The sequence below is a fragment of the Polistes dominula genome, unplaced genomic scaffold, assembly GCF_049000335.1.
Source record: "Polistes dominula isolate Pdom_NZ unplaced genomic scaffold, Pdom_raw_medaka contig_23, whole genome shotgun sequence".
NCBI lineage: Eukaryota > Metazoa > Arthropoda > Insecta > Hymenoptera > Vespidae > Polistes > Polistes dominula.
In genome coordinates, this window is record NW_028300963.1 from 2,793,630 (window position 1) to 2,817,681 (window position 24,052).

Below are 24,052 nucleotides of genomic sequence, written 5' to 3' on the forward strand. Positions count from 1 at the left end.
TACTAAACAATAATTTACCTTTCTATCTTGTTAAGAAAAAAAAAAAAATTAATAATTCACGTTGCAATAATTGTTAAAAATTACGATTAACAAAATGATGATGAATAACAAATATTATAAATTAATTTGTCATGAATTAATTATATATATATATTTATATAATAATATTTTAATATAATTAATTAATTATTAAATTAAATTAAATTAATTTTTTTTTAATATAATAATATTTTATTTTAATAACATATATAATAAAAATTTTTTAAAACGCATAGGAGTAAAATGAAAACTAACGTTCAACCGCAGATTTTCTTAAGCTTGAACTAAAAATCGTATTAAAGGAAAGAAAAACCACACACATACAAAACGAAAGAAAAAAAAGAAAAAAAAAAAAAGCATAAAAGTAAGATTTTTCTTAGTGAAAGAAAGCAAATCCTATCCCAGTACCAATTTGGTATCCCTAGAACACGGCTAGTTCTATCTTCATCTATCTCATCTCTCCACTTTCTCTCCCTTCTCTACCTTTTTCTTTCTCTCCCACTCTTTTTAGATTTAATCCGAATAGGTCCGACGTTCAGGCCGACGTTGGATTTAATCAGGGATGTACACCCATCGAAGGTCGATCCTTACGAGGAGCCAAGGATCTATTCTCGTTCATCCTTATCGTAAATTGAGCTTATCCACTAGGCTACTTTGAAAGCTGATACCCATAAAAAGGAGAACGTCTTCTTCTTTTTCTTTCATCATCATCTCTCTCTTTCTCTCTCTCTTATTCTCTACAGTTTTTTTTTCTCTTTCACTAAGAGAAAAAAAAAAAAAATGAAATTAACATTAAACGAATATGAAGAATCTTAACTCAACTTGCATCTGTGTATTTGAAATTTCGATTACTAACTCTGTATATCTATATATATGTATATCTATCTATCTCTCTCTGATACACACTTTTCGGAAATATACGATATGGAACATAGTGAAATCTATTATTTAATAGGATCTCTATGGGTTTCCAGGTTTCTCATGAATATAACGAAGCAGTAGACCGTAGTCACCGATGAATATATAATTTCATCGTTCACCAATTACATATTCTCCTACATGCCTAATTACTAATCGACGTATATATATGTAATATATATATGTGGTTATAGGTTGGTATTAAATTGTATGATTTGATTAAATCATTAAAAAAAAAAAAATGATAAGAAGCATCCCTAAGTTGTTTCATTCGAAATAATTATAAAATAATATTTTGGAAAAAATATTTCACATATGTAATTTTCTATGAAATATAAATTTATTTATTAATTGTAAGAACCTGAAAGAAATAGGATACGAAGACCGCGAATGGAAGGACCGCGCTCAGGGATGAGAACAATGGCGGAATTTTGTATTTGCGGCAATGAACTTTCCAGTTCCTAATGCCAGTTAATAATATAATATATAAACATGCATATATATAGTTCACAGTTTCTCACAATAGTAAAGTTTACGTTTGATATTCGAATTAATGAATTTTTTAAAAAAATAATAGTAACATTATGCGTAAACGTATGAAATATATATTTCATATGTGCATATATATTTGATCATGTGATTTTTGTTTTTTGAAACAAAAAGTCTTCTTATATATGTAGTTCACAGTTTCTCACAATAGTAAAGTTTAAGTTTGATATTCGATGATTCATTACCGATATTCGCGAAGTTAACTTTTCCTAGTTCATCGAGTAAGCGTAACCCTTGTACGAAAGAGGAAGAGGAGGAGAAGAGAGGAGAGGAGAGGGAGAGGAGAGGAGAGTAGTAGCAGTATTCTCAGGATTGCTTGGAAAATCGTCTAATCTCCGTGTTCGCGAAAAGTCGAACAGCGAAATGAACTCTCGTTATTGAATGTTGCACCGTTGGTTACATACACGTATGTTGTGTATATACACACATAGAAGTAGAGAGAAGGGTAATAGAAAGTACCGATGTGCATTCATCGAAGTCTTGACGTCTAACTAAAATACGAATGAATTGAAAGTAACAAGAAAAGAAACAGAGAGATGACAAAATTCTAAGAAAATGAGAATAAAATGAGAAAATGGGAAACAACAAAATAAGAAGTGAAATAGAAGATAACAAATTTAATGATAAAAAAGAAAAAAGACAATTAACAAAAAAACAAAAAAATAATGAACTAATAAATGAACAAATCAAAGTTACAATATTTTATAATAAAAATTAAAAAATAGAAAGAGAAAATGATTAACATAATAATAATAAAAAGTTAAATAAAGTAAAGTGAAAAAATGAAAATAAAAATTAAGTCATTTGTTATTTTTGAAGGATTTAATATTGTTTAAAAAAAAAAAGATTATGTACTTAAATACATATAATAATAAAAACTATAAAACCATGAGTCTTGTGTTAGAATAAATTTATTTTTTAAATTTTAATTTTTATGAGTGTATAAAGAAACCCAAAACTAGGTTGAGTCAGGGTTGTGAGTAACGATTTATATATGTGCATACAGAATGAATATACTTTAACTGTGGTACACTTTGAAATAAATGAATTTAAGTAAAGAACGAATTAATTAAGTAGAAAAAATGAAAAAGAGAAAACTTGTTATCCATGGGTATGTTGCTTAAAAGTGGTAAAAGAATTGAAAGAAGAAGAAGAAGGAAGAAGGAAGCAGAAAGAAAAAGGGCTAACATAAGAAGAAAATAAGAAAAAAAGCCCCCCACCCCACCCCACCCCATTTTTATTATTATTATTTTTTTTTCTCAAGCCGAAGAAGCATCCTTCTCTTTAACGATGCTACGTACATCAGAAATATCGCAGCTGCCGGCGATTTTCTAGCAGAAAAGAAAATTATTTTCGTGCAACCAAGAAAAAGAAAGGAAAGAGTTGATAGGTATGGGTAGATACAGTGCACAAGAGGGTAGGTATAACCACCATATTCTTTTTCTTATCCTCCCTTTTTACCACCCTCTACCTACCCCTAACTATCTCACCTTCTTCTCTTGCTTATCATCTCGACAGGTGTGTGGTCGCGGGATAAATTTCGGTGTGACAGTAAGATGGATGAAGGACAGGAAAATAAGAACAAGTAAAAGTAAAAGTAGAAGTAGAAGTAGAAGTAGAAGAAGTAGAAGAGTATGGTAACGTAAAAGGTGTGTGTGTACGAGAAAGAGAAAGAAAGTAATAAAAAAAAAAAAAAAAAATAAGTTAGAGAGAGAATGAGAGGGAAGGGGATAGAGCGATGAACAATTTAAATTTTCTTTTTTTATTTTTTATTTCTTTTTTTTTTTTTTCTACGAGGGAAGCTTTTCGCAGCCCTTTCCTCTCATCTGAGCTCGCAGTGCAATTACTTCAACGATGTCGTCTGTGGCGAGAAGAAAAAAAATGTGAGCTTGTTGAAAACACTGTATATATATATAAGATAATAGAAGAGAGATAAGGAGAGAAAAGAATAAGAAAAAGAAGGTGAGGGGAAGGAAAGGAAAAAATATAAACCTGAGGGTGAGAGTAGTAATTACATTCGAGGACAATTATTATCTCGTACTAAGATTCGGATATAGTTCTTCTTTGTATTTCGAATAAAACTTATAAAGACAATAAGAAATCAAAAAAAAAAATATTTAAAAAAATAAAAGAGAACAGCGGGTAGAGGGTGGGGGATAAAAGGAAGAAACAAAAATACACCTCGTCTCAAAGGAGAGAGAAATAAAAATTACATTTAGCATTATTAAAGTTTTATAAAGATAATAAAAAAAACAAAAACGCGAAAACAAGTAAATTTAAAAAAAAATAAAAAATAAAAATAAAAGAGAACTGTACGTGAAGGGTGAGGGATAAACGAAAGAAAGAAAAGAAGGAAGGAAGGAAGGAAGGAGAGAAAAAAAAACACCTCCTCTCAAAGTAGAGAGAGAGAGAGAGAGAGAGAGAGAGAGAGAGAGAGAAATACATTAATTATTATTATTTCATTTTGTTACAAAAATTGCTTATTCCTCTTCTTCTTCTTCTTCTTATTCTTTTTATTCGAAAGATGTTGAAAAAACGAATGAGAAAATGCGACGATAAAAATTGTACAACATTTAATGGTAGAAGATAAAATAAAAAAAAAAAGGAAATTAAAAAACTAAGAGAGAGAGAGAGAGAGAGAGAAAGAAGCAGAGGGGGATGGAGAGAATATAAGATAAAAAAAAAGGGAGACGAATCGGAAAAAGTTTTCTTTCAAACTCGTATAATAAATGAAGCCGATGACGCTTCCTTCTTCTTCTTTCTCTTCTTCTTTCTTCTTTTTCGCGAGTTTATACCTCCGGAAAGAGTTTACGCTTTGATAGAAGAAAAAAAGGAAGAAGAAGAAGAGGGGATAAGGAAAGTAAGAGAGAGAGGAGAGAGAGAGAGAGAGAGTGTAAAAAAAAGGAAGAGAATATTATAGCAAATGAAAGAAGAAGAAGAAGAAGAAGAAGAGAGCACCGTACCGCGACTTCACCGGTAATTTAAGTCGAGCCCTTATCGAAGTTTATCGTAGCCCTTTTTGATGGCGTAACAGCAGCAGCGAAAGCAGCAACAGTAAGCAGGTAGCAGTTCAACCCTCCCTTTCCCTTTCTCTTTCTTTCATTCTCCTTTCCTCTCTCAACACTTTCCCTCACACCCTGACACACCCCCATAATCCAGCGTTTCGTTTCAAGCTTCGAAACCCATTAAGGGTAGCAGCAGTTGCAGCAGCTACCGCGAAAAGCGCGTTGTATATCCGTGAGAACAAAACGTGCTAAGTAAGAAGAAGGGTAAAGGGAAAAGGGAAAAGAGAAAGGAGAAAGAGAACGAACGATGCTCTAACCGAGTGACGAGAAAGAAAAAAATAAAAAAAAAATAAAATAAAAAAAAAAAACGTTCATAGACGGGGTGGTTGAAATCCGTGGCCAAGGTGATTAATGTGAATGGATGGATGAAGGGATAGAACGAAAAGGAGAAAGAAATAATAAAAGAAGAAAAAAAAAAAGGAACAGAAAGGGCAAATCTGGAACGAAAACCTTCGCCATTAATTTTCAAACCTTTACACTATACCTCGAACCAATCCCCACCTATCCGCCCCTCCTATTCCAACCATCATCTTCTTTTACTTCGCACTGGCCGAAATTGTAACGCGAATGGCGTTTCTTTCCCTTTTCAAAGCCAACGAAATATGAGTAAATGATTAGGGAAAGGGATAGAGAGAAAAAATGAAAAGTAACGTGGAAAATTCACATCGATCGTGCACTAAGGTAAGAAGAGTTGATGTGTAAGAGGAAGGAACGTATGATGTTTGGGAATTGACATGGTTGAATGGGGAATGGGGTGGGTGGTTGTTGCATTTTTTTTGCTTCATATAAATCGAGATTCCTTTGAACTCTTATGTTAAGAAAATATTTTTCAATTGGTTTTTAAAATAAGTTTGCTTATATGTGGAAAAAAAAAGAAAATAAAAATCAATATATAATATATTTATATAGGGTAAATATAAAAAAAAAATAAAAAAATATTCTAAAAGTAAACACGTAGTAAAATTATAATATTATTAATTGACAAAATCCCGTCTTAACAACGATAATAATAATACTAATATTAATTAAAGAAAAATAAAATAAATAAAATAAATAAAAACGATATACTAAAATTTAACACGTACTAAAATAATAATATTATCAATTAACAAAACCCCCTTATTAACAACACCACTACCAACAGTAACAACAATGCAAAAATAATAATAATATTTATAATAATAATAATAATAATAATAATAATAATAATAAAAAAAATAATAATAATAATATAAAATTATAATTGATCGATTGATCGTTCGATAAATCTCGCGAAATGTTTCGTTCCATTTGGTTTCACTTGCTATAGCACACATGCTTGGTTGGTTGGGTTGGTTGCTTACTTGGTTGCTTGCTTGCTTGCTTGCTTGCTTGCTTGCTTGCTAGCATGCATGCTTTTGCTTGGTTAGGACGGCACGCGTTACATAATTAACGATGAATTTTCATAACATGAATATGAAGCACGGCTAATGAGCGCATTAATATTTGCCGGGCAACATGTTTTGCGTTCTATACTATACACATACGTCAGAGCGAACCGAACCGTGATGAAATCCGATTTTGCATACACGCATATATGTACACACACACACACATTTTCGAACGAGTTGCTGCTGCTGCTGCTGCTGCTACTCTTCTACTCCCCCCTTGTTCACTTCCTCCTCCTTCTCCTCCTTCTCATCGTTCGTGCGTGCAAAACGCGAAATGCTTCCTCCTTCTCCTACTTCTCTTACCACCCCCTTTTCACCCTCTAATTATACTTTTCGGTGTTAAACGACGCGAATGAAAATTTCGATATCTGATAAGAATTATCTGTTTCTTAAATCTCTCTAATCAATTTTATCTTACCCTTCTTACTCCCATTACTACCCTTTACCTATATCCCTTGTGTTCTTTTATTTTTTTTTTATTCAGATAAACAAAAAAAAATAGAACAAGCTAAACTTTACAAATACAAATATTTTTGATGTATTTATAAATATTTTTTCAAAATTTTATATATATATATATATATATATATATATATATATATATATATATATATATATATTCATCTAATATTATATTTTAAAAATCGCATAAAAATTCTTAGTTCGTTTTTAAATGATACGAAAAGATAAAAATCTAAATAAAATAAAATAAAATAAAATAAAATAAAATAAAATAAAATAAAATAAAATATAAATCTGACAAAGAAGTACATTTTTCTTCAATATAATTTCACCTCTATCTTTTTCCGTTTCAAATTTACGGAAACTCTCGAGAAGAAGAAACGCGCATAATAATTTTTATCTAGAATTCTCGAGTTAAACGAAATCTTTTCTAAAAATTTTATATCCTTCTTTCCTTCAAAAGAAAAAAAAAGAAAAACCCTAACAACAAACATGTAGTACTACATGAAATTTCGTAGTATAACGATCCTTAAAATGTTCCAAAAAGATTTATCTAACGAGATATCCACAAAACGAAACGAAACGAAACGAAACGAAACGAAACGAAACGAAAGAAAACGAAAGGAAACGAAAGAAAATTATTAGCGAAAGATTTCGAAAAGAAAAATAAATAAAAAAGAAAAATAGGAAAACCAATTTAATCATATTCTGCAAAGATGTATGTATGTACCACATACGATTTAATAATAATAATAATAAAAAAAGAAAATAGAAGAAACACTCGTTTAAAGTTCTTCTATTTTTGTAAAATAAGAAGTACACGTAGTATATACTTGAAACTGCTCGAGAAAGGATCGGTAAACGAATATACTCGTATTATATATATATATATATATAAATTTAATATGAGATATTCGAAGAAGCATCTTCGTTAAATCTTTCGTTGTGGCAAAAAAGAAAAAAGAAAAGAAAAAAAAAAGAAAAACCGCGCGTAATTTAAATGAACCAAAAAACTAATGTACTGCATATATTTTTCAATCCCATTTCTTCCCCTTTCTCTTTCTCTCTCTCTCTCTCTCTCTCTCTTTCTCTTTCTCTCTCTTACACAGTATTCCCTTTCCATTAGCATCGCGTATTCCTCATTTGCTTGCAATGGTTTTGGACGATTTATATTTTTTTTTCTCTTTTTCTATCTTTCTTTTTATTATTTTTAATTTTCTTCTATTTCCCTCGTTTTATTTTTTTAAGCAAAAAGGGGCCAAGTGTTCGAAGGCAAAAAAAAAAAAAAGGGGATGGTCCGAAAGTCCGTGAGCTTTTTCTAAAAACGTTATGCACACTCTCTCTCTTTCTCTCTCTCTTATAAAATACAGGATGCTACTACCGTTTCGTGAAAATATGCAGGTGAGAGAGAGAGAGAGAGAGAGAAAAAGAGAGAGAGAGAGTGAGAGAGTGAGAGAGTGAAAATTCGTACGTCATTTCGAGTTTATTCGAAAAGCGTATTTTCTCTCTTGAGGCTTTTGAATGAAGACGACGAGAAAGAAAAAGATAAAAAGAGACAGAAGAGAGAAAAAGAGAGAGAGAGAAGAGAGAAAAAAGAGAACGTTTCAGGTACTCTCTTCTCTTTCTCTTTATCTTTTTCTTTCTCTCTTACACAACTCTATGAAGAACTCACATTTTTTTCCCTCTTATTTCTTCCTCCTCCTCCTCCTCCTTTCTTTTTTTATTTTCCTTTTTTTCATCCTCCCCTTTTCGTTCCCACCCCTCCGACCATTTTTCCTGTTATTTTCACCAACTACGTTGAATCACCGGCTAACTGTAGGCAACCGAGAGTCCGCTTAGTGTCGTCCACGCTTTTATAAAATGTCACTCGGTTAATATGAGCGTTTCCCACCCCACCCCACCCCGTTTGTTCTTTTTTTCTATTTTTTTTTTTTTTTTTTTTTACCTTCGTACGAAAATTGTTGGAAAAACGTGCGCACGCGTTTACTCGGTTGAACAAAGCACGTGGACAAAAAAATACATATATATATATATATATAAATACAATTGTAATTTATTTAATAAATTTATTAAATTAATCCAACTAATCTAATGAATAAATATTAATAATAAAGTAGATAATAATAAAATGTTAATAAACAAAAAATTGATAATAAAATAATAAATATACTGAATAAAGAGTAGTATAGTCTTTAAAAAAAAATAAAAATAATAATAAAGAAAAGAAACCCGAAAAAGAGAAATAAAAAAAAAAAATAATTATTAGATCAATTCGACTAATTTATTGAATAAATATTAATAATAAAATAAACAATAATAAAATGTTAATAAAAATATAATTAATAATAAAATGAATAAAATAATAAATACAATGAATAATAGTATAGTATATAAAAAAATGAAAATAATAAAATAAAAAAAAACACACACACACACACACAAATCCGAAAAAGAGAAATAAAAAGAATAAAAGATGAAAATGAAGAAAACGAAGGGTGGAAGGGAGTGTAAGGGAAAAGGTTTTTGAATCGATCGAATATGTCGGTTTATCCTCTCTTTCTCGTACAATTTACGCGTTAAGTTTTCGTGGAAGGAAGCAAATCGTTTATCACGGGGGTAGAAACTAATAGATAACACGATGGTTACGTGTTCGGAAAAGGTTTTCACTCCTTCTCTCTCTCTCTCTCTCTCTCTCTCTTTTACTCACTTTCTCTCACTCTCACTGAAGGAAACTCTATATACGATTTTATCGTTCCTGATCGGTTCACGAGTCTTACCTCACCCCCACTCACCCTCTGCCCAAGTTGAAATCATCCATCCCCCTCTTTCTCCAAACCCACACCCCCATGATTTTATTTCCCCATTTCCTTCGATACTCTCAAACTTTAAAAGGTATACACCACATTGCTCATAGGAAATACACTATTACACTTTCCTATTCATTGATCTCTAAACTATACCGTGTGTTTCTTTTTTCCTTTTTTTTTTTTTTGATGAGGTACTTTCAAACAAATTTGAAAAATTTGCTTTTAAGTACATTTTTGTTTCTTTTTTGGTTTTGGTTTAAGATTTAATCTTTCAAATAATTCGTGATACATTGATGTGATTAATCTGATTAACATTTTCTTTTTTTTTTTATAAACCACGATTTGGTATAAATATTAATCGTCTTTTTGTTTATTTTATATATAAATGTTACTTTTTTTTTTTTAAATATATATTTTTATTAAAACCGTTTTTGTTCATTATTCTTATGATACTAAAGTAAAACAATAATGGAATTACAATTTCTGTAATATACGACGTATTTACAATGAGATTGATTATTTAAACATTTCTCTCTATATATAAATATTTTATTTTTAAAATGTATAAACGTTTTATTATTTAATAATCCATCAATGTATCAATTTATAATTCAGGTTTTTATTGTTTTTTAAATTATATCAAAATCGTACTACTCATTGCGAAATCACATCACTTTTCATTTTATTGTTTTAATTTCTATTTAATATTTTTGAACATATCGGAATCCCCCCCCCCATTACATTTACTCGTCTCGTTTCCTCTATTGTATGGGGGAAAAAAATAAAACAAGAAAATAAAACAAAAAATCAAAAAACGTTTTTCGTGTTCGTCTCGCGACAAATCTATGTTACAGTCCTACACACACATATATATGAAAAATAATAAAAACGAATTGTTATAAATATAATATCTCGATATTCGTTATATTAAAATTTATTTCTCATATAATATAATATTATCTCGAAAATAAAATATCCAATGGGATTGATTTTCCGAAAAATTATACAATGGGGGAAAAAATACTGTGATACGAACAAAAAAAGGATTTATAAAAATTTTGTATGTGACAATTTATTATTATAATATTAAGATCACACATATCTCAATATATAATAATAATAATAAATAATATAAATAATAAAATAATAAATAATGTAATTATATATATTATATTATAATATATTATATTTTATATATTAATATTACAAATATTATAATTTATTATATATATATATATATATATATATATAAATACCAAAAAGATGAATCAATCTTGCAATAAGGGAAAAAATACTGTGATACAAAAAAAATTATTTATAAAAATTTCATAATATTTTTTTATCTAATAGATTACTTATCTTCATATATATATATATATATATATAAATACCAAAACTATGAATCATTCGAAAGGAATCTAACATCATAGATACGTGTTACTATTTTTAACACTTTTAACACTAGATACTCGAAGTATTCTCGAAAGAAGATATTTCATGAGAAAACATCGATATGTAGAATGACTTATGCATGCTTTCTTTCACACCCCCTTCATCCCCATAATTTCCCCTTTCCTTCCACTTTCTCTTATATCCTCTTTTCTTTTTCTCAGAACAGATCTTCCTTCGCAGAGATGGTTTTACGATACAAAGATGTAAAACGTTCCTTCTTGCTATGAAAAAGAAAACCAAACTGGACTTTATGCACACACCACCACTACCACCACCATAAGAAGAGAACTACTTTATAGTATCCTTTTTCTACAGAAATATTCGGTTTATGGAGTGTCGAAGATAACTCCTCCTCTTCTAAACCTCACTTTCTTCTTCTCACTCTTTCTATTATATTTTTTTCTTTTTTTCTTTTATTCTTATGTATCAAACATTGAACAAAAATAAAGCCAGCCATGTAGGGTTTTTTTTCTTCTCTTTTTTATTTCCTTCGAACGACGTGTAAGGTTGGTAAAACGCATTGAGGTCATTGCATGAAAATTAAACACTTCAAGGATGTATATTTTATTACATATACATAATATATTCATACAGGAACATTCAATATATGTTAGAATAATTTCATATGTGATTTTGGTATACTCGAGTGAGTAAAAAATGTTTGTATAATTATATTACTCGAATTATTGTATTAAATTTTGTATAATATAATTATCAAATTATTTTTTTAGGTGTTTCAATAATTCGTGTTCATATTTAATTGATTCATATGATTGAATTATTTATACGAATAAGTTTTTTTACTTTAATAAAATATTTTTGAACATTAATTCGTTGTAGTTCTTTTTTTTTTAAATCATTATACATTTTGAAAGATACTGTATATGTATAGGATATATAATAAAATTACATATATTAAACTAGAAGTGTGGTTCTCACATGTTAATACATACATATATGTATTCTTGTCCTACGAACTACAATACAATGTATATATATATATATGTGTGTATATATGCATATGATGAAAACCACGATAAGATTATCTCTCTTGTTTCAAAGCAACCCCCACATATACATATATGTTTTAATAAAATTTCGTTAATCTCGTAATGATTAAATTTCCACGTGACTATGAATATTCGATGATTCAATATATATAATGTTTATTTTTTAAATAATATTTTTCTATATAGATTTATCTTGATTTATCAAATTAATCGGATAACACGAACATATGAACATTGAATAAAAGATAATAAGAAATTTAATTAATAATAAATAATAGCAAAAAAAGAAGATTAATAATAAATGATAGAAACAATTTCTTTGTGTCAAATTTATAATATTATTTATTTATATCGTTTTGCAAAGCAAATTTCCTACGTGACCATGAATACGTTGATAAATAAATCAATTATTCGATCAAAATAATACATTTCATTTAATATATCAATTTATATCGGTTTGTTCTATCTTTTCTTTTTGATTTGAAATTTTTTTAAATAAATTTCAAATATCAAGTTCAAAAATATGAAAAAAAAAAATGAGATGTGTAAGAAGGTGGAATAAAAATTAGAAAAAATAAAAAATGATTAGACTCTACTATACTTCAACTATATATTAAAATCTAAAATATCTTCTATCTATCTACCTATCTCTCTCTCTCTCTCTCTCTCATTCTCTTTCACCAAAGCAAATTCCCGTTCGAATGAAATTCCCGTAGCCCGAATCCCAGAGAATCCATTTTCATGTTAGCGAGAGAACGACGAAGAACCACCACCATCACCACCCACCAACCAACCAGCACCTACACCACCATACTCGATGCTCACACACCAAGCAGTTTCAGTACTACCAATAGTAGTAGTAGTAGTGGTAGCATTAGTAGAGTAGCTGCAGTAACAACCAAGTGAACCATACTACTATACCTTCAGCATCACGAGCAAGAGTAATCTATCCTACTCTTGTGACGTATGCCGTCTCCCTTCTCACCCTTCTCACCCTTCACCCTAACCCTCACCTCCTCTTCTTCCTCTTTCTCGTCATTCGACTTGTCCGTTCTCTGAATTACCAACACGAACCAACCATCGATTTCGACCATTAATTCTAAACCCGATATCAAAAGATCGACGTCTACTATGAAACGAATTTATTATATGGGGTGTTAGGTACGTTTGTGTGTGTGTGTGTGTGTGTGTGTGGGCCATAGGTTCTGAAAGTCGACTGTCAAAATTTAATCAGTAAAAATATATATGTATAGGATTTTCTAATTGAATTGAATGATACATCTAATGGTTTAATATCTATAGTTCTATCAATTAACTCTTTGAGTTCTATGAACGCATATATGCGTTTGGTAAAAGTTCCCAGTGCTATTATACGTATGTCTACCAACATAAATGGAAGTAATGTATTATAATCTTCTTTCTGAATCTTGTCACATGAAAATTATATATGAAATTTAGCATGTATGGTAAATAAATCAATTTTAAGTTTCTTGTTTCTTGTTCGAAACTATTCAACGAGTATTATCATCATCTCTCTTTTTTTTATTTCTTTGACGTTTTTCATTTTCTATCAGCCTATCTCTCTGTACCTTCCCACCCCTTATGCACTCCCTGCATCCCCCTTTTCCCACCAAAATCTTCTTATTCACCTTATCGTTTCTTTCTCGAAGTTCTCGCTGTTCTCTGACACGATATAAGCTCGACATCAAAGAACAAACGTTGCTGATATCAACTGAGAAAGAAGGAAGGGGGAGAGGGATGAGGAGGTGGAGAAGAGAGTATGGCGTATTTTCTCGCCGAAAATTTCCGGACGTTTTCTACCACCCCCACCTTTCCCCCCCCCACCTCTTTCTCCTTCATCTTCTACGTAGCTCGTCATTTCATCTTCTACCTCGGTTAAGATAATGGGTCGAGGGAAAACAATTGCCAGAGGGGGTTGAACAAAGAGCAAGGAGAGGACTCGATCTTTCACCCTGTTTCTCATTCCATCCTCTCCCTCTCTCTCTCTCTCTCTCTCTCTCTCTCTTTCTCTTTCTCTCTTTCGTACTACTTAGTTCATTCAAAGAGAATAAACGCATGCTGCTATCGTTAAAAGATTATGTATATATATATGACGTGATATTTTTAAAAATATCAACTAGAATCTTTCTATAACGTTATTTATTTTTAATAAACATATTTATAATACAAAATTATATGATTGATTTTTATTTTAAGTAAAAAAAAACTCACTTTGTTTTAATGTAAATTAATGTTGATTCAATTTGATCAGATTAACTACAATACTTCAGATATGCAAACAAAATTAAAACACACTGTATTTATTTAGGGTTTGTTTCAAATATCCCTCGTTAAAATAAAAAAAGGTGTCTCATCTCTAATTAAAAACATAAAAAAAAATAAAAGAAACTCACTTTGTTTTAATGTAGATTATTAATGTTGATTCAATTTTATCACATTTACTATTTTAAGTATGCCAAAAAAAAAAAATTAATAATAAGTTATATTTATTTTGTTTTTTTAAAGTACCCCACGTTAAAATAAAAACACGATATCTAATCTACAATTTACAAAAAAAAAAAAAAAAAAAAAGAAGTAAAACAAAAAGAATAAATAAATCTTTAAAAAAAAAAAAAAAAAGGAACGTATAAAGAAGAAAACTTTATTTTCGAAAAAAAGGATAAGCAAAAACGAGATTTAAAAAAAAAAAAAAAAGAGAAAAAAAAAATACACGAGGGTGTAGAATAGGTGGTAGACGGGAAAAAGCTAACAAATACTGAAGGTGATGCAGACGGTAAAGAATCGAACAAGCATCCTTCCTTCCTCCTTTCTCCCTACCCCCCCTGCCACCTTTCTTCTTCTTCTTCTTCTTCTTCTCACCCTCTACAACACCACTACCACCATTCTTTGTTTTCCATCTGTGCCATGAGAAGAAAACGTTCGTCCTGTTTCCTCAAATACACACACAAACACATACACATATTCACACCTAACCCTCGTGTTCAAATCCACCCCTTCTCCCAAAGTTCGCTTTCAAAAATATCTCGACACGTTTTTAAAGCTAAAGGGATGACACCAAGACCACTACTACCAACACCAACAACTACTATTCTTGTAAGAAAAAGATAAAAAAAAAAGAAGAACCAATAAGGATTGAATTTTTCGACTAGCCTGGACTTTTCAACCTTTTCCTCTCACTTTTGTGTACATTTTGTAGGTGTATGTGTGTGATTGTTGTGTGTGGATAGAAGAAGAAGAAGAAGAAGAAGAAGAAGAAGGTTATACGAAAAAGAAAAAAAAAAAAGGAAAAATGTGGGAGTTGGGAGTTCGGAGAAGGGATGAAAGACGAGTAAAATGAGTAGGAGGGTGAGAAGGGGGAGGACTTGTACACCCTACGCGTCCAACGATATACAAACACATTCGTCACTGTCTCCCATGGGATATTACCCCGTTTACTCGAAGCAAAGCCGACAATGACGTAAGAAGGAGGAGTCAGTCCTAAAAATCGAACAAGAGTCACCCATCGAACACATATATCGATATTCACCTTCTTAGAGGGTTCACCTCCCTACACCCCCATCCCTCAAGCTTTTTATCACCCGTTATATGCCCTTCTTACTATTGCCGATTTTATTATGGTAAATACATGCTCGAAAAATCTAGTCGAATTTCAATACGAATTCTAAACATTTTTTATTCGTGTGTAGTAGTATATATATATATATGTATAAACAATTATTTAAAAAATTTATAACTTAAATTGTAAAATTGTTTAAATGCTATGATGCTATTGAAGATGATTTTTTAATTGTAAATTTAAAGTATGTTGTATAATTATTGTGAAAATGATTTTACGTATACTTTTTCTAGAAACCCCTAGGAACCCCTGACAATTTCTCAGTTTGTTAGATTTTTTATTTATTATTAAATATATTAAGAAAATTTAAATAAAAATTTTATATAACCAACACGTTAGGTTAATTAATTATTTGCAAAAATTTATAAAATTTCCTAAGATATTATTAGCCGTGTTATAAAAACAATTTATATATTGCAAATGGTGTCAATTAATTATTCGCGTAAATAGATTTGTTATTTATTAAGAAAATTAAAATAAAAAATTTTGTACAGGATAATTAATAAATAATATTTGCAAATATTTATAAAAAATTCGTAAGATGTTCGAATTGTGTTATAAACGATACAAATGGTGTCAATTAATTATTCGTATAAAACAAAAACCTATTTGCAAACGAAACATTTAATTTGTAAATTTTTGATCAAATTGTTTAATTGATTTGTATTCATATAAAATGTTGTTCTTATTTTTCAATGATATGTAAATTCTTCATCATTTGATTTATGCGAAAACAAAAAATGTCACGAAATTATATATAATAATTAAAATAATTAATATGTATATATAAATATAAGAAATGTATCGTGAACGATATCATATTATTTATATTATCGTGGATGGTGGTAGAGCCGTGTAAAATGGGTACATTTTTGCTTTATGGCTTACCATCATCAGGGACGCGCTCGTCCCTCGAGCGTACTGGAATTCCGGGACACTCACCTGTAAACAAAAAAAAAACAAAAACAAATGTTACTACACTTTTCTTTTTTTTTTTTTTTTAAACGTATGAAAACAATGATACAAATATGTTGTTTTTTTCCCCCTTTCTTTTACAACCCTTTTTTCATTTTTTAAAAGTTCAATCTCGTTATTATTTTATTCATGAGGAAAATAAAAAAAAAATAAAAATAAAAAGGAACGTGAATAAGTGTCAAGGTTAAACGATTTTTTTTTTTTTGTATTCCGAAGGGATGTACGAATGAGGACAAATGAGAAAGAGAGAGAAGAAATCTTACACGTATGAATATAAATCAATATTATTATTTTTTTTTTTGAAGTTAAAATGATAAAAGCTATAATGATAAGATGTATTTATTAATAAATAATTAATAAATAATTTAATTTAATAATTAAATTTAATAATATTTAATTGAACATTTTTCGAACTTACAAATGTTATTTTTGTTCTATTGTTTTCTTTTTTTTTTTTTTAAATTTTATTTTTATAAATTTTATCTTTGTACTTTGATTTTAATCAATTTAATTTTTGTTAATAATAATAATTATTATTACATGTTACATAAAATTTGTTTCACCTAATTCGTAATACAAAATATACTTTGTGTTGATAAAAAGATTAAAGATAATTTGATTTTATATACTTGACGATGTTATTTTAAATACTTAATTCTATCTATTTATCTATTTGTTTCTCTCTTTATCTCTCTCTCTCTCTCTCTCTCTCTATCTTTCACACACAAACTTGCCGTGAATCATGATCGAAAATCGTAATAGTATTTATCTAGCTCTCCGCACGAACGATTACGCGTTTGACCATGCGATCTCGATACCCAATGGGGATATAAACGCCAAAGAATGTATTTGCACCGGTCAAGTGGACGCAGTAAAATGTATCTCTATCTCTCTCTCTCGGACACATTCACTCACATTCATTCATTCACTCGGTTTCGTTCACTCTTGTATATTATCGGAAGCTTTATTTCGTTCGGTACGTTTAATCGCTTCGAATAATGGCCTTCCCAAATATCCAAACTGAAATACACGAGATTTTAAGTTGATCAAACGAACGAACAAACTAAACGATAAAAACAATTATTGTAATAGAACAATTTGATCTTTAACAAATGAAACTATTATTTAAGTATAACTAAATACATTGACAACTCCTTCAGACCAAAATCTGTTTTTTTGCTTTGTTTAAGAATTAACAATTATTTTTATATATAAATTGTATAAATATATATCATTATTATTTTATATATATAAATAATATAAATTTATAGTAAAATTAATATTGTGCATGTGAATGAAAGCAACCAATATACTTGTTATTTTATTTATTTATAATTTGTAATAGTTTCTGTTATAGTTTGATGAATGGTGAAGTTAATGATACTTGTTTTTATATTTAATTAAATCAATGATAAATATTTTGTACGCTATATATTTGTTATATCTTTTCATTGTAATATATAATTTGTCGGGTTTTAAAATTAACCCTATATTATCTATTTTGTCTACTTCTTCTTTTTCTATTTTTTTTCTTCTTTAGTTCATTTCAAGTGTATAACATTCATATGTATATGGGGTGTACAAACGCGAATGATGTCAGTGGTATTACTATCTACAGTTTATGACTTTACTAGCAACATTTACGTCTATACCAGGGTAGTTTGTTTTTACCCCTTTACTTTATATATATATGTATATGTATTGCTATCTGTACGTGTATATTTTCTCTCCTTTATCCAAGTCTCAAGGGACTTTATGTAATGAGAAAGAGAAAAAGAATAAAAAAAGGAAAATAGTGAAAGCTTCTATGATTTATATGTACAAATCTCTAACATTATTTATAAAATAAATTCGATAAATATTTATCATTCGAACAATAAGAAAAAAATTCTTTATTTATTGATTACATCAAATATTTCCTAATTAATAATACATAATAAAAAAAAAATAAAATGAATAAATATATGTTAATCACATTCCTATGAACACATTCCTGAATAAAAAAAATACCCAAGTATAGAAGATTATTAAATATAATAATTAAAGATAGTAATTGAAACCTTATCGATAATATTACTAATTCGAATAATTCAACAACGTTAGTATCTTATTCGTAAAAAGAGAAAGAGAATTAGAGAGAAAGAGGGAAAGCAGAAGGGATCCTTCCCTGAGATTACGGAAACCAAATCTTCACTATAGAATTTCCATGAAGGGCTATACTATACCATTTCCCATTTCTAAGTATACATATACATATACATACACATACATATATATATATTATAAACCATAGGTAGGGAACATGCTTAAAATTTTATCCGTAATCTCGACCCAGGAATAACATATGTAACATGTAACATATACAAATATACACACGTGTATATACAGTTATCCATCTACATACATGACACACACATACATACATACAGAAATGTACATATATGTAGATATATAATACACACATGTAATAGATACGTAAAATCCATAGATCGTAATGCAAAATCGAGAAGGAGAATAGATAGATAGGAATTGGCCGGAACGTAGCTCGTTTCTCCCAGCATGTAAAACGATATCTAGCTGTACATTAATTATCCTGATAATCGATAGGAGGACGGATGTCGGGTACGGCCCTGTTACACAGAAAGAGAGAAAGAGAGAGAAGTCACGAAACGAGGTAAAACGATGTATTTTCCAGAAACTACACACAACTACACGCCCATCTTCTCATATATACAAATATACACACATGAACACACACTCACAGAAATATACGAATACATATATGAAACATAAAGTCGGTAATACAACAGTGTTTTAACTCGTCGTCGTCGGTTAACTCGTACGAGGTAAAAAATTCGAAAAAAAGGGGGATGTAGAAGGGGAACAAGGGATGGTAAGAGAAAGAGAAAGAGATAGAGAATAAACGTTGGAGAAAAATCAGGTCGTACTGGATTTGCGTTTATGAATAAAGACGCGCGTTTTTCGCATCGCAACTGTAAACGAAAAACTCGTGCTTGTCGCATGAACACCTTTGTGTGTTGGACTTTGTTTGTATTCGTGTGTGTTGTGTGATGTAAGGAAGGAAGATTGAAAAGAGAATGAGTAAAGGGAATAAATAAAAGAAAAACTGTGTGAGAGAGAGTGAGAGAGAGAGAGAGAGAGTTGCCGGACACGTTCTGTTCTCTCTCTTTCTAACCACCTTCCCCACCCCCTTCACCCCTCAACCCATATATGTACTTTTACATTAGTGTTTACATAAATACTGAAACCGGATCGATAAGAACGTTTTTATCGCCACGGTCACGCAACTTTGATGATTGGCTACACGTTTTTCCTTCCAGTTTCCATTCCCCCTTTACCTACCCTCCGCCCTACTTTGAGAACCCTTTTAACCATACCACGGCCCTTTTAACTCCTAACTATGAATCCTTATATCCATATATTTTCACCTCCTTCGGGGGGTTTTTTTTTGTTAAAAACAATCTTCTTGGAAATCGATAAGGATCACATCGTTGTTCGATTTCACTCCCACTCGATGATGGATTTGTGATAAAAAAGAAAGAAAGAAAGAAAGAAGAAAATAAATAAATATATTATAAGGGGATGAAACGATATGTAACATGAATAAAAAAAATATATATGTTGTTAGAAAGAAAAAAATGTGTTTGATCGATTTAAAAGTCTCACGTAACATGCACGTGATTGTACATTTATGTATGAATGTAAATGTTCGTATGTAATAAATACAGGTACACGTGTAATAATATCTATGAAACTTGAAAAATTGAAGATATAGGGAATAAAGAAAATATAATAATATAAAAGAAGACAATAATTTTGTAAATCTTGAAATAAGATTAGGAACGTGAGATGATATCTAAAATTAATAAATATTCAATTATCTTTTTTGCAATATAATTCTGTAATATAATTAATGTTATTAGATTATTTCTTATTAGAAAATTTGGAAATTTAATTTGAATTTATTTTATTAATATTTTTGTTAATTAAATTTTATATTTTAATATATTTTTTTCTTAAATTTTATTTTATACCTTATTAATTATGAATATTTAAAAATAACGTCACGATAAATAATGATATGTAATAGAAAATAGGTAAAATAAAAAAAAACCAAATTGTAATTTTAAAATAATAAATATTTCAAATTATACACACGTATATATTTTAAAGATAGAGATAGAGAGGGAGAGAGAAATAGGAAAATGGTAGAATAGGATAAGGGATAAGTAACATGGAAGAAAAGCAATTTATCTTGTTGTATTAGCAAATGGATGATAATAACTATCCCTGAGAAGGTACAAGTAGGACAAAGATAGAAAATGTAAGTGAAACAAAAAGATAAAGAGAGAAGACTCACAAGTAGTTGCAATTTCTAATACAAACACAAGAAAGATAAGTACATATGATATATACATATCCAAATATTTCTAAAACGTTCTAATATCGAGACAGAATGAGAAAGAGAAATAGTAGACTTATAGAAGAATGAATAGAATGAATAAAACTACTACTAGTAGTAGTAGTAGTAATAGTAGTAGTAGTAGTAGTAGTAAAGAAGAAAAGGAGGTGAAGTAAAAAGAAGGTCACGTCTTACGATACTAATTGATGTTGGTGAAACTAACGAACAAGGTGTATCAACCATTTGGAACGTCTTACGTAGACTTGTGTGTGTGTGTGTCTATGTGTATGTGAGTGGTAAAATTGAACCAAACGAGAAAAATAGAAATAAAATGAAAGAGAAAGATATAGAGTGAGAGAGAATGTGGATGAGGGAGGAGAAAGGGGTGGATAGTATGCCTATACTACTCTCCTCAGCTTTAAAACTCACCCCTACCAACGACACAACAAACCTAACCCAAACCAACCACTCCTTTTTCTTCTCGCATCTTTCACTGAAGTCTTCGACTTTCGTTCTCGTTTTACTTCGCCCACCGTTAACAATGGGCGGACTTTTCTTTCAAAAAAGAAAAAAAAAAATTGAGAGAGTGAGAGAGGACATTGCGTAATAGGGTACTACTACTTAAGCTTTAGCCAGCTGCAAATTAACGAGCTGAGGGGGTTTAAGGGGTGAGAGGAGGATACACGAGTTTTCTTTCTACAAGAATAAAGTTTGAGATAAGGGGAATATAAAATCGACGATGAATAATAAGAATGGAAAAGTATTTAAAAAAAAAAAGAGAGAGAAAGAAAGAGAGAGAGAGAGTCTGAGAGAAAAAAGAAATCAACTATTTCTATCTTTTTCTATTTTTGTTTTTGCTGCCCCCCCCCCATAAACTCGAGAAAAAGAAAGTAACGTCTATTTATATATGTGCATATTTTTTTTTCTTTCTATCCTGTTGTGTTTTGTGAAACTCAAGAAAAAGATAGAAGATATAACGAGTGTTTTATTTTTACAGTACTAGAACTTTGAAAGTGAGTAAATGAGAAATAAAGAGAGATAGAAGAAAGTAACATTTATTTATATTTGTATCTTCCTTATACTGAAATTCAAGATATGTATAAAGAATAACTAAAATCTATATATATATATATATATATATATATATATATATATATATATATATATATATATATAAGAAAAAGAATGTATAAAGGTACTATAAAAGTAAGATATAATTTCAAGATAAAAATGATTTCGATCGAAAAACATGATACCATGTTTTTTCTTAAGAGAAACTTTCAAGGGTGTATGATATTATGTTTTCTTGAGTAAAAGGGTGAGAAAAAGAAAGAATCTGTACTATTGTAAATTGTAACAATGTGGCTAACAATAGAACTTTATTTTAAAATTATTATACCTGTTAGATAAATCTTATTCGTGAACAAGGTAATAATTAATCCTTGTTTTTGCAAAGAAACTTTATACTAATTAGGTAAAAACAAAAAATATAAGTAGCATAATATTATTAGAAAAAAAAAAAAAAAAAATAAGAAAAATTGTGAATGAAAATCTATCAAAATTATTTTGAAAATAAAAAACAACGCGTTATATAATTGTGTATATAATTACGTGTATTAAAACGTGTATATAATTAAAAATAAAAAAATAAAAGAAAATACATTATAAATATTTTTTGACTTGGAATAATTTTAAAACACATAAATATAATAACACACACATATATTATTCTACATTATTTAAAACAATTGTATGATGTATCTAAATTTTGTTGTTGTTTTTGTTTGAAACAAATGTTCTAATAATTAAATAAATATTACATATAGTGTCTTATTAGTTAAGGGTGGTGGTCCCTATCACGCAAGCAAAAATTTGATTATATAATGATAATTATGATAATACTATATATATATATATATATATATATATATATATATATATATATATATATATATAATAATGCGAAAAAGCATTTAGAAAAGGCAATTATTATTCTAGAACACGTAGAACCTATTAAAGGTAAGATAATAAGGGTTGATCGTAGACGATGATACGATGAAATTTAAAGAGGAACCTCGAACAAATATAAACTCATTTTACCAACCTTTTCTAAAGTATACAACACTCATACTATTCCATGATTTTGCAAGTTATCCAAATGTCGAAGTTTCTTATACAAAATTATTATTTAATCAAATATTATTATATAAATATACATATTTATATTAAAATAAATCAATCAATAATAATTAAAACCATAATAATAAAATAAAACGATTATCAAAATTTTTGTTAAATAAGACCGACAAACGAGTGTACACAAAAAAATAAAAAAAATAAAAAGAATGGATAGTGCAGGGAAAAGGAGTGACAGAAGGAAAAGAGAGAAAGAAGAATAAAAAAGAAATAAAAAAAAAAAAAAAAAAGAAAGGAAATTATGAATAAAGAACAATGTGCTTACTTTGTCGAAAAGAGTACACGTAAAGAGAAAATAGAAAGAAAAAAAAAAGGAAAAGAAAAAAAGAAAGATAGAAAGTAAGGGGAAGGGAAAAGCGAGGAAGAGAGGGGGTAGAATGTGGACAAGAAACAAGAGGGTAAAACGAAAACGTGTACTACCGGCATGACGCGAGGAACGTCAAAAGGAAGGGATGAAGAGAGAGAGAGAGAGAGAGAGAGAGAGAGAGAGGAAGAAAAGAGAAAGAAGAGGTGGAGAGTGGGGGTGGTGGAGGGTGGAAGGAAGAGAGAAGGTAAAAGGTGAATTTCGTTCAAAGAGACGTGGAAAACACAGGTATTAAACGGACGTGCGTGTGGTATGAAAAGAGAGAGAGAGAGAGAAGGAGAGAGAGAGAGAGAGAGAGAGAGAAGAGAAGTGTGCTTGGAAAAATGCGGTCGAGGAAAATGCCACTACTATCTTTCTCTCTCTTTTCTTTCTCTCTCTTTTTCTTTCTCTTTCTTTTTCTCTTTCTCTTATTCTCTCATTCTCTCATTTTCTTTTTCACTTATATTCATCCTCTCATATAGACACACAAAAAATATTACGTTATTTAAATCTTTCTCTCATTCCTTGTTTTCTTCTCCCCCATTTTTGTTATTCAAACGTTAGAACGATAGAAGGAAGGAAGGAAGGAAGGAAGGAAGGAAGGAAGGAAGGAAGGAAGAAGAGGAGATTTTTTTTCCCTTAAAAAAAAAAAAAAAAGAAAAAAACTGTGTACACACGTCGAAAAATTTCATTTCATTAAATCTTTTCAAAGAGAAAAATAAAGAGAAAGATAAAGAGAGAGAGAG

At 29.5% G+C, this 24,052-nt stretch overlaps 1 protein-coding gene across 9 annotated transcripts in view; it reads right to left on the minus strand.

Moving 5' to 3' along the window:
* Window positions 1-24,052, minus strand: part of heph (polypyrimidine tract-binding protein 1 heph) — a 407,327-nt gene that overhangs the window by 149,491 nt on the left and 233,784 nt on the right. For 5 of the 9 annotated variants that reach the window (XM_089172852.1, XM_089172851.1, XM_089172854.1 and 2 more), the window contains one exon: window positions 16,258-16,311. The exons of the other annotated variants lie outside the window; for them this stretch is intronic. In XM_089172852.1, coding sequence (XP_089028978.1) covers window positions 16,258-16,311 — 54 coding nt within the window. The remainder of the gene's footprint in view (window positions 1-16,257; window positions 16,312-24,052) is intronic. 9 annotated transcript variants of the gene reach the window in all.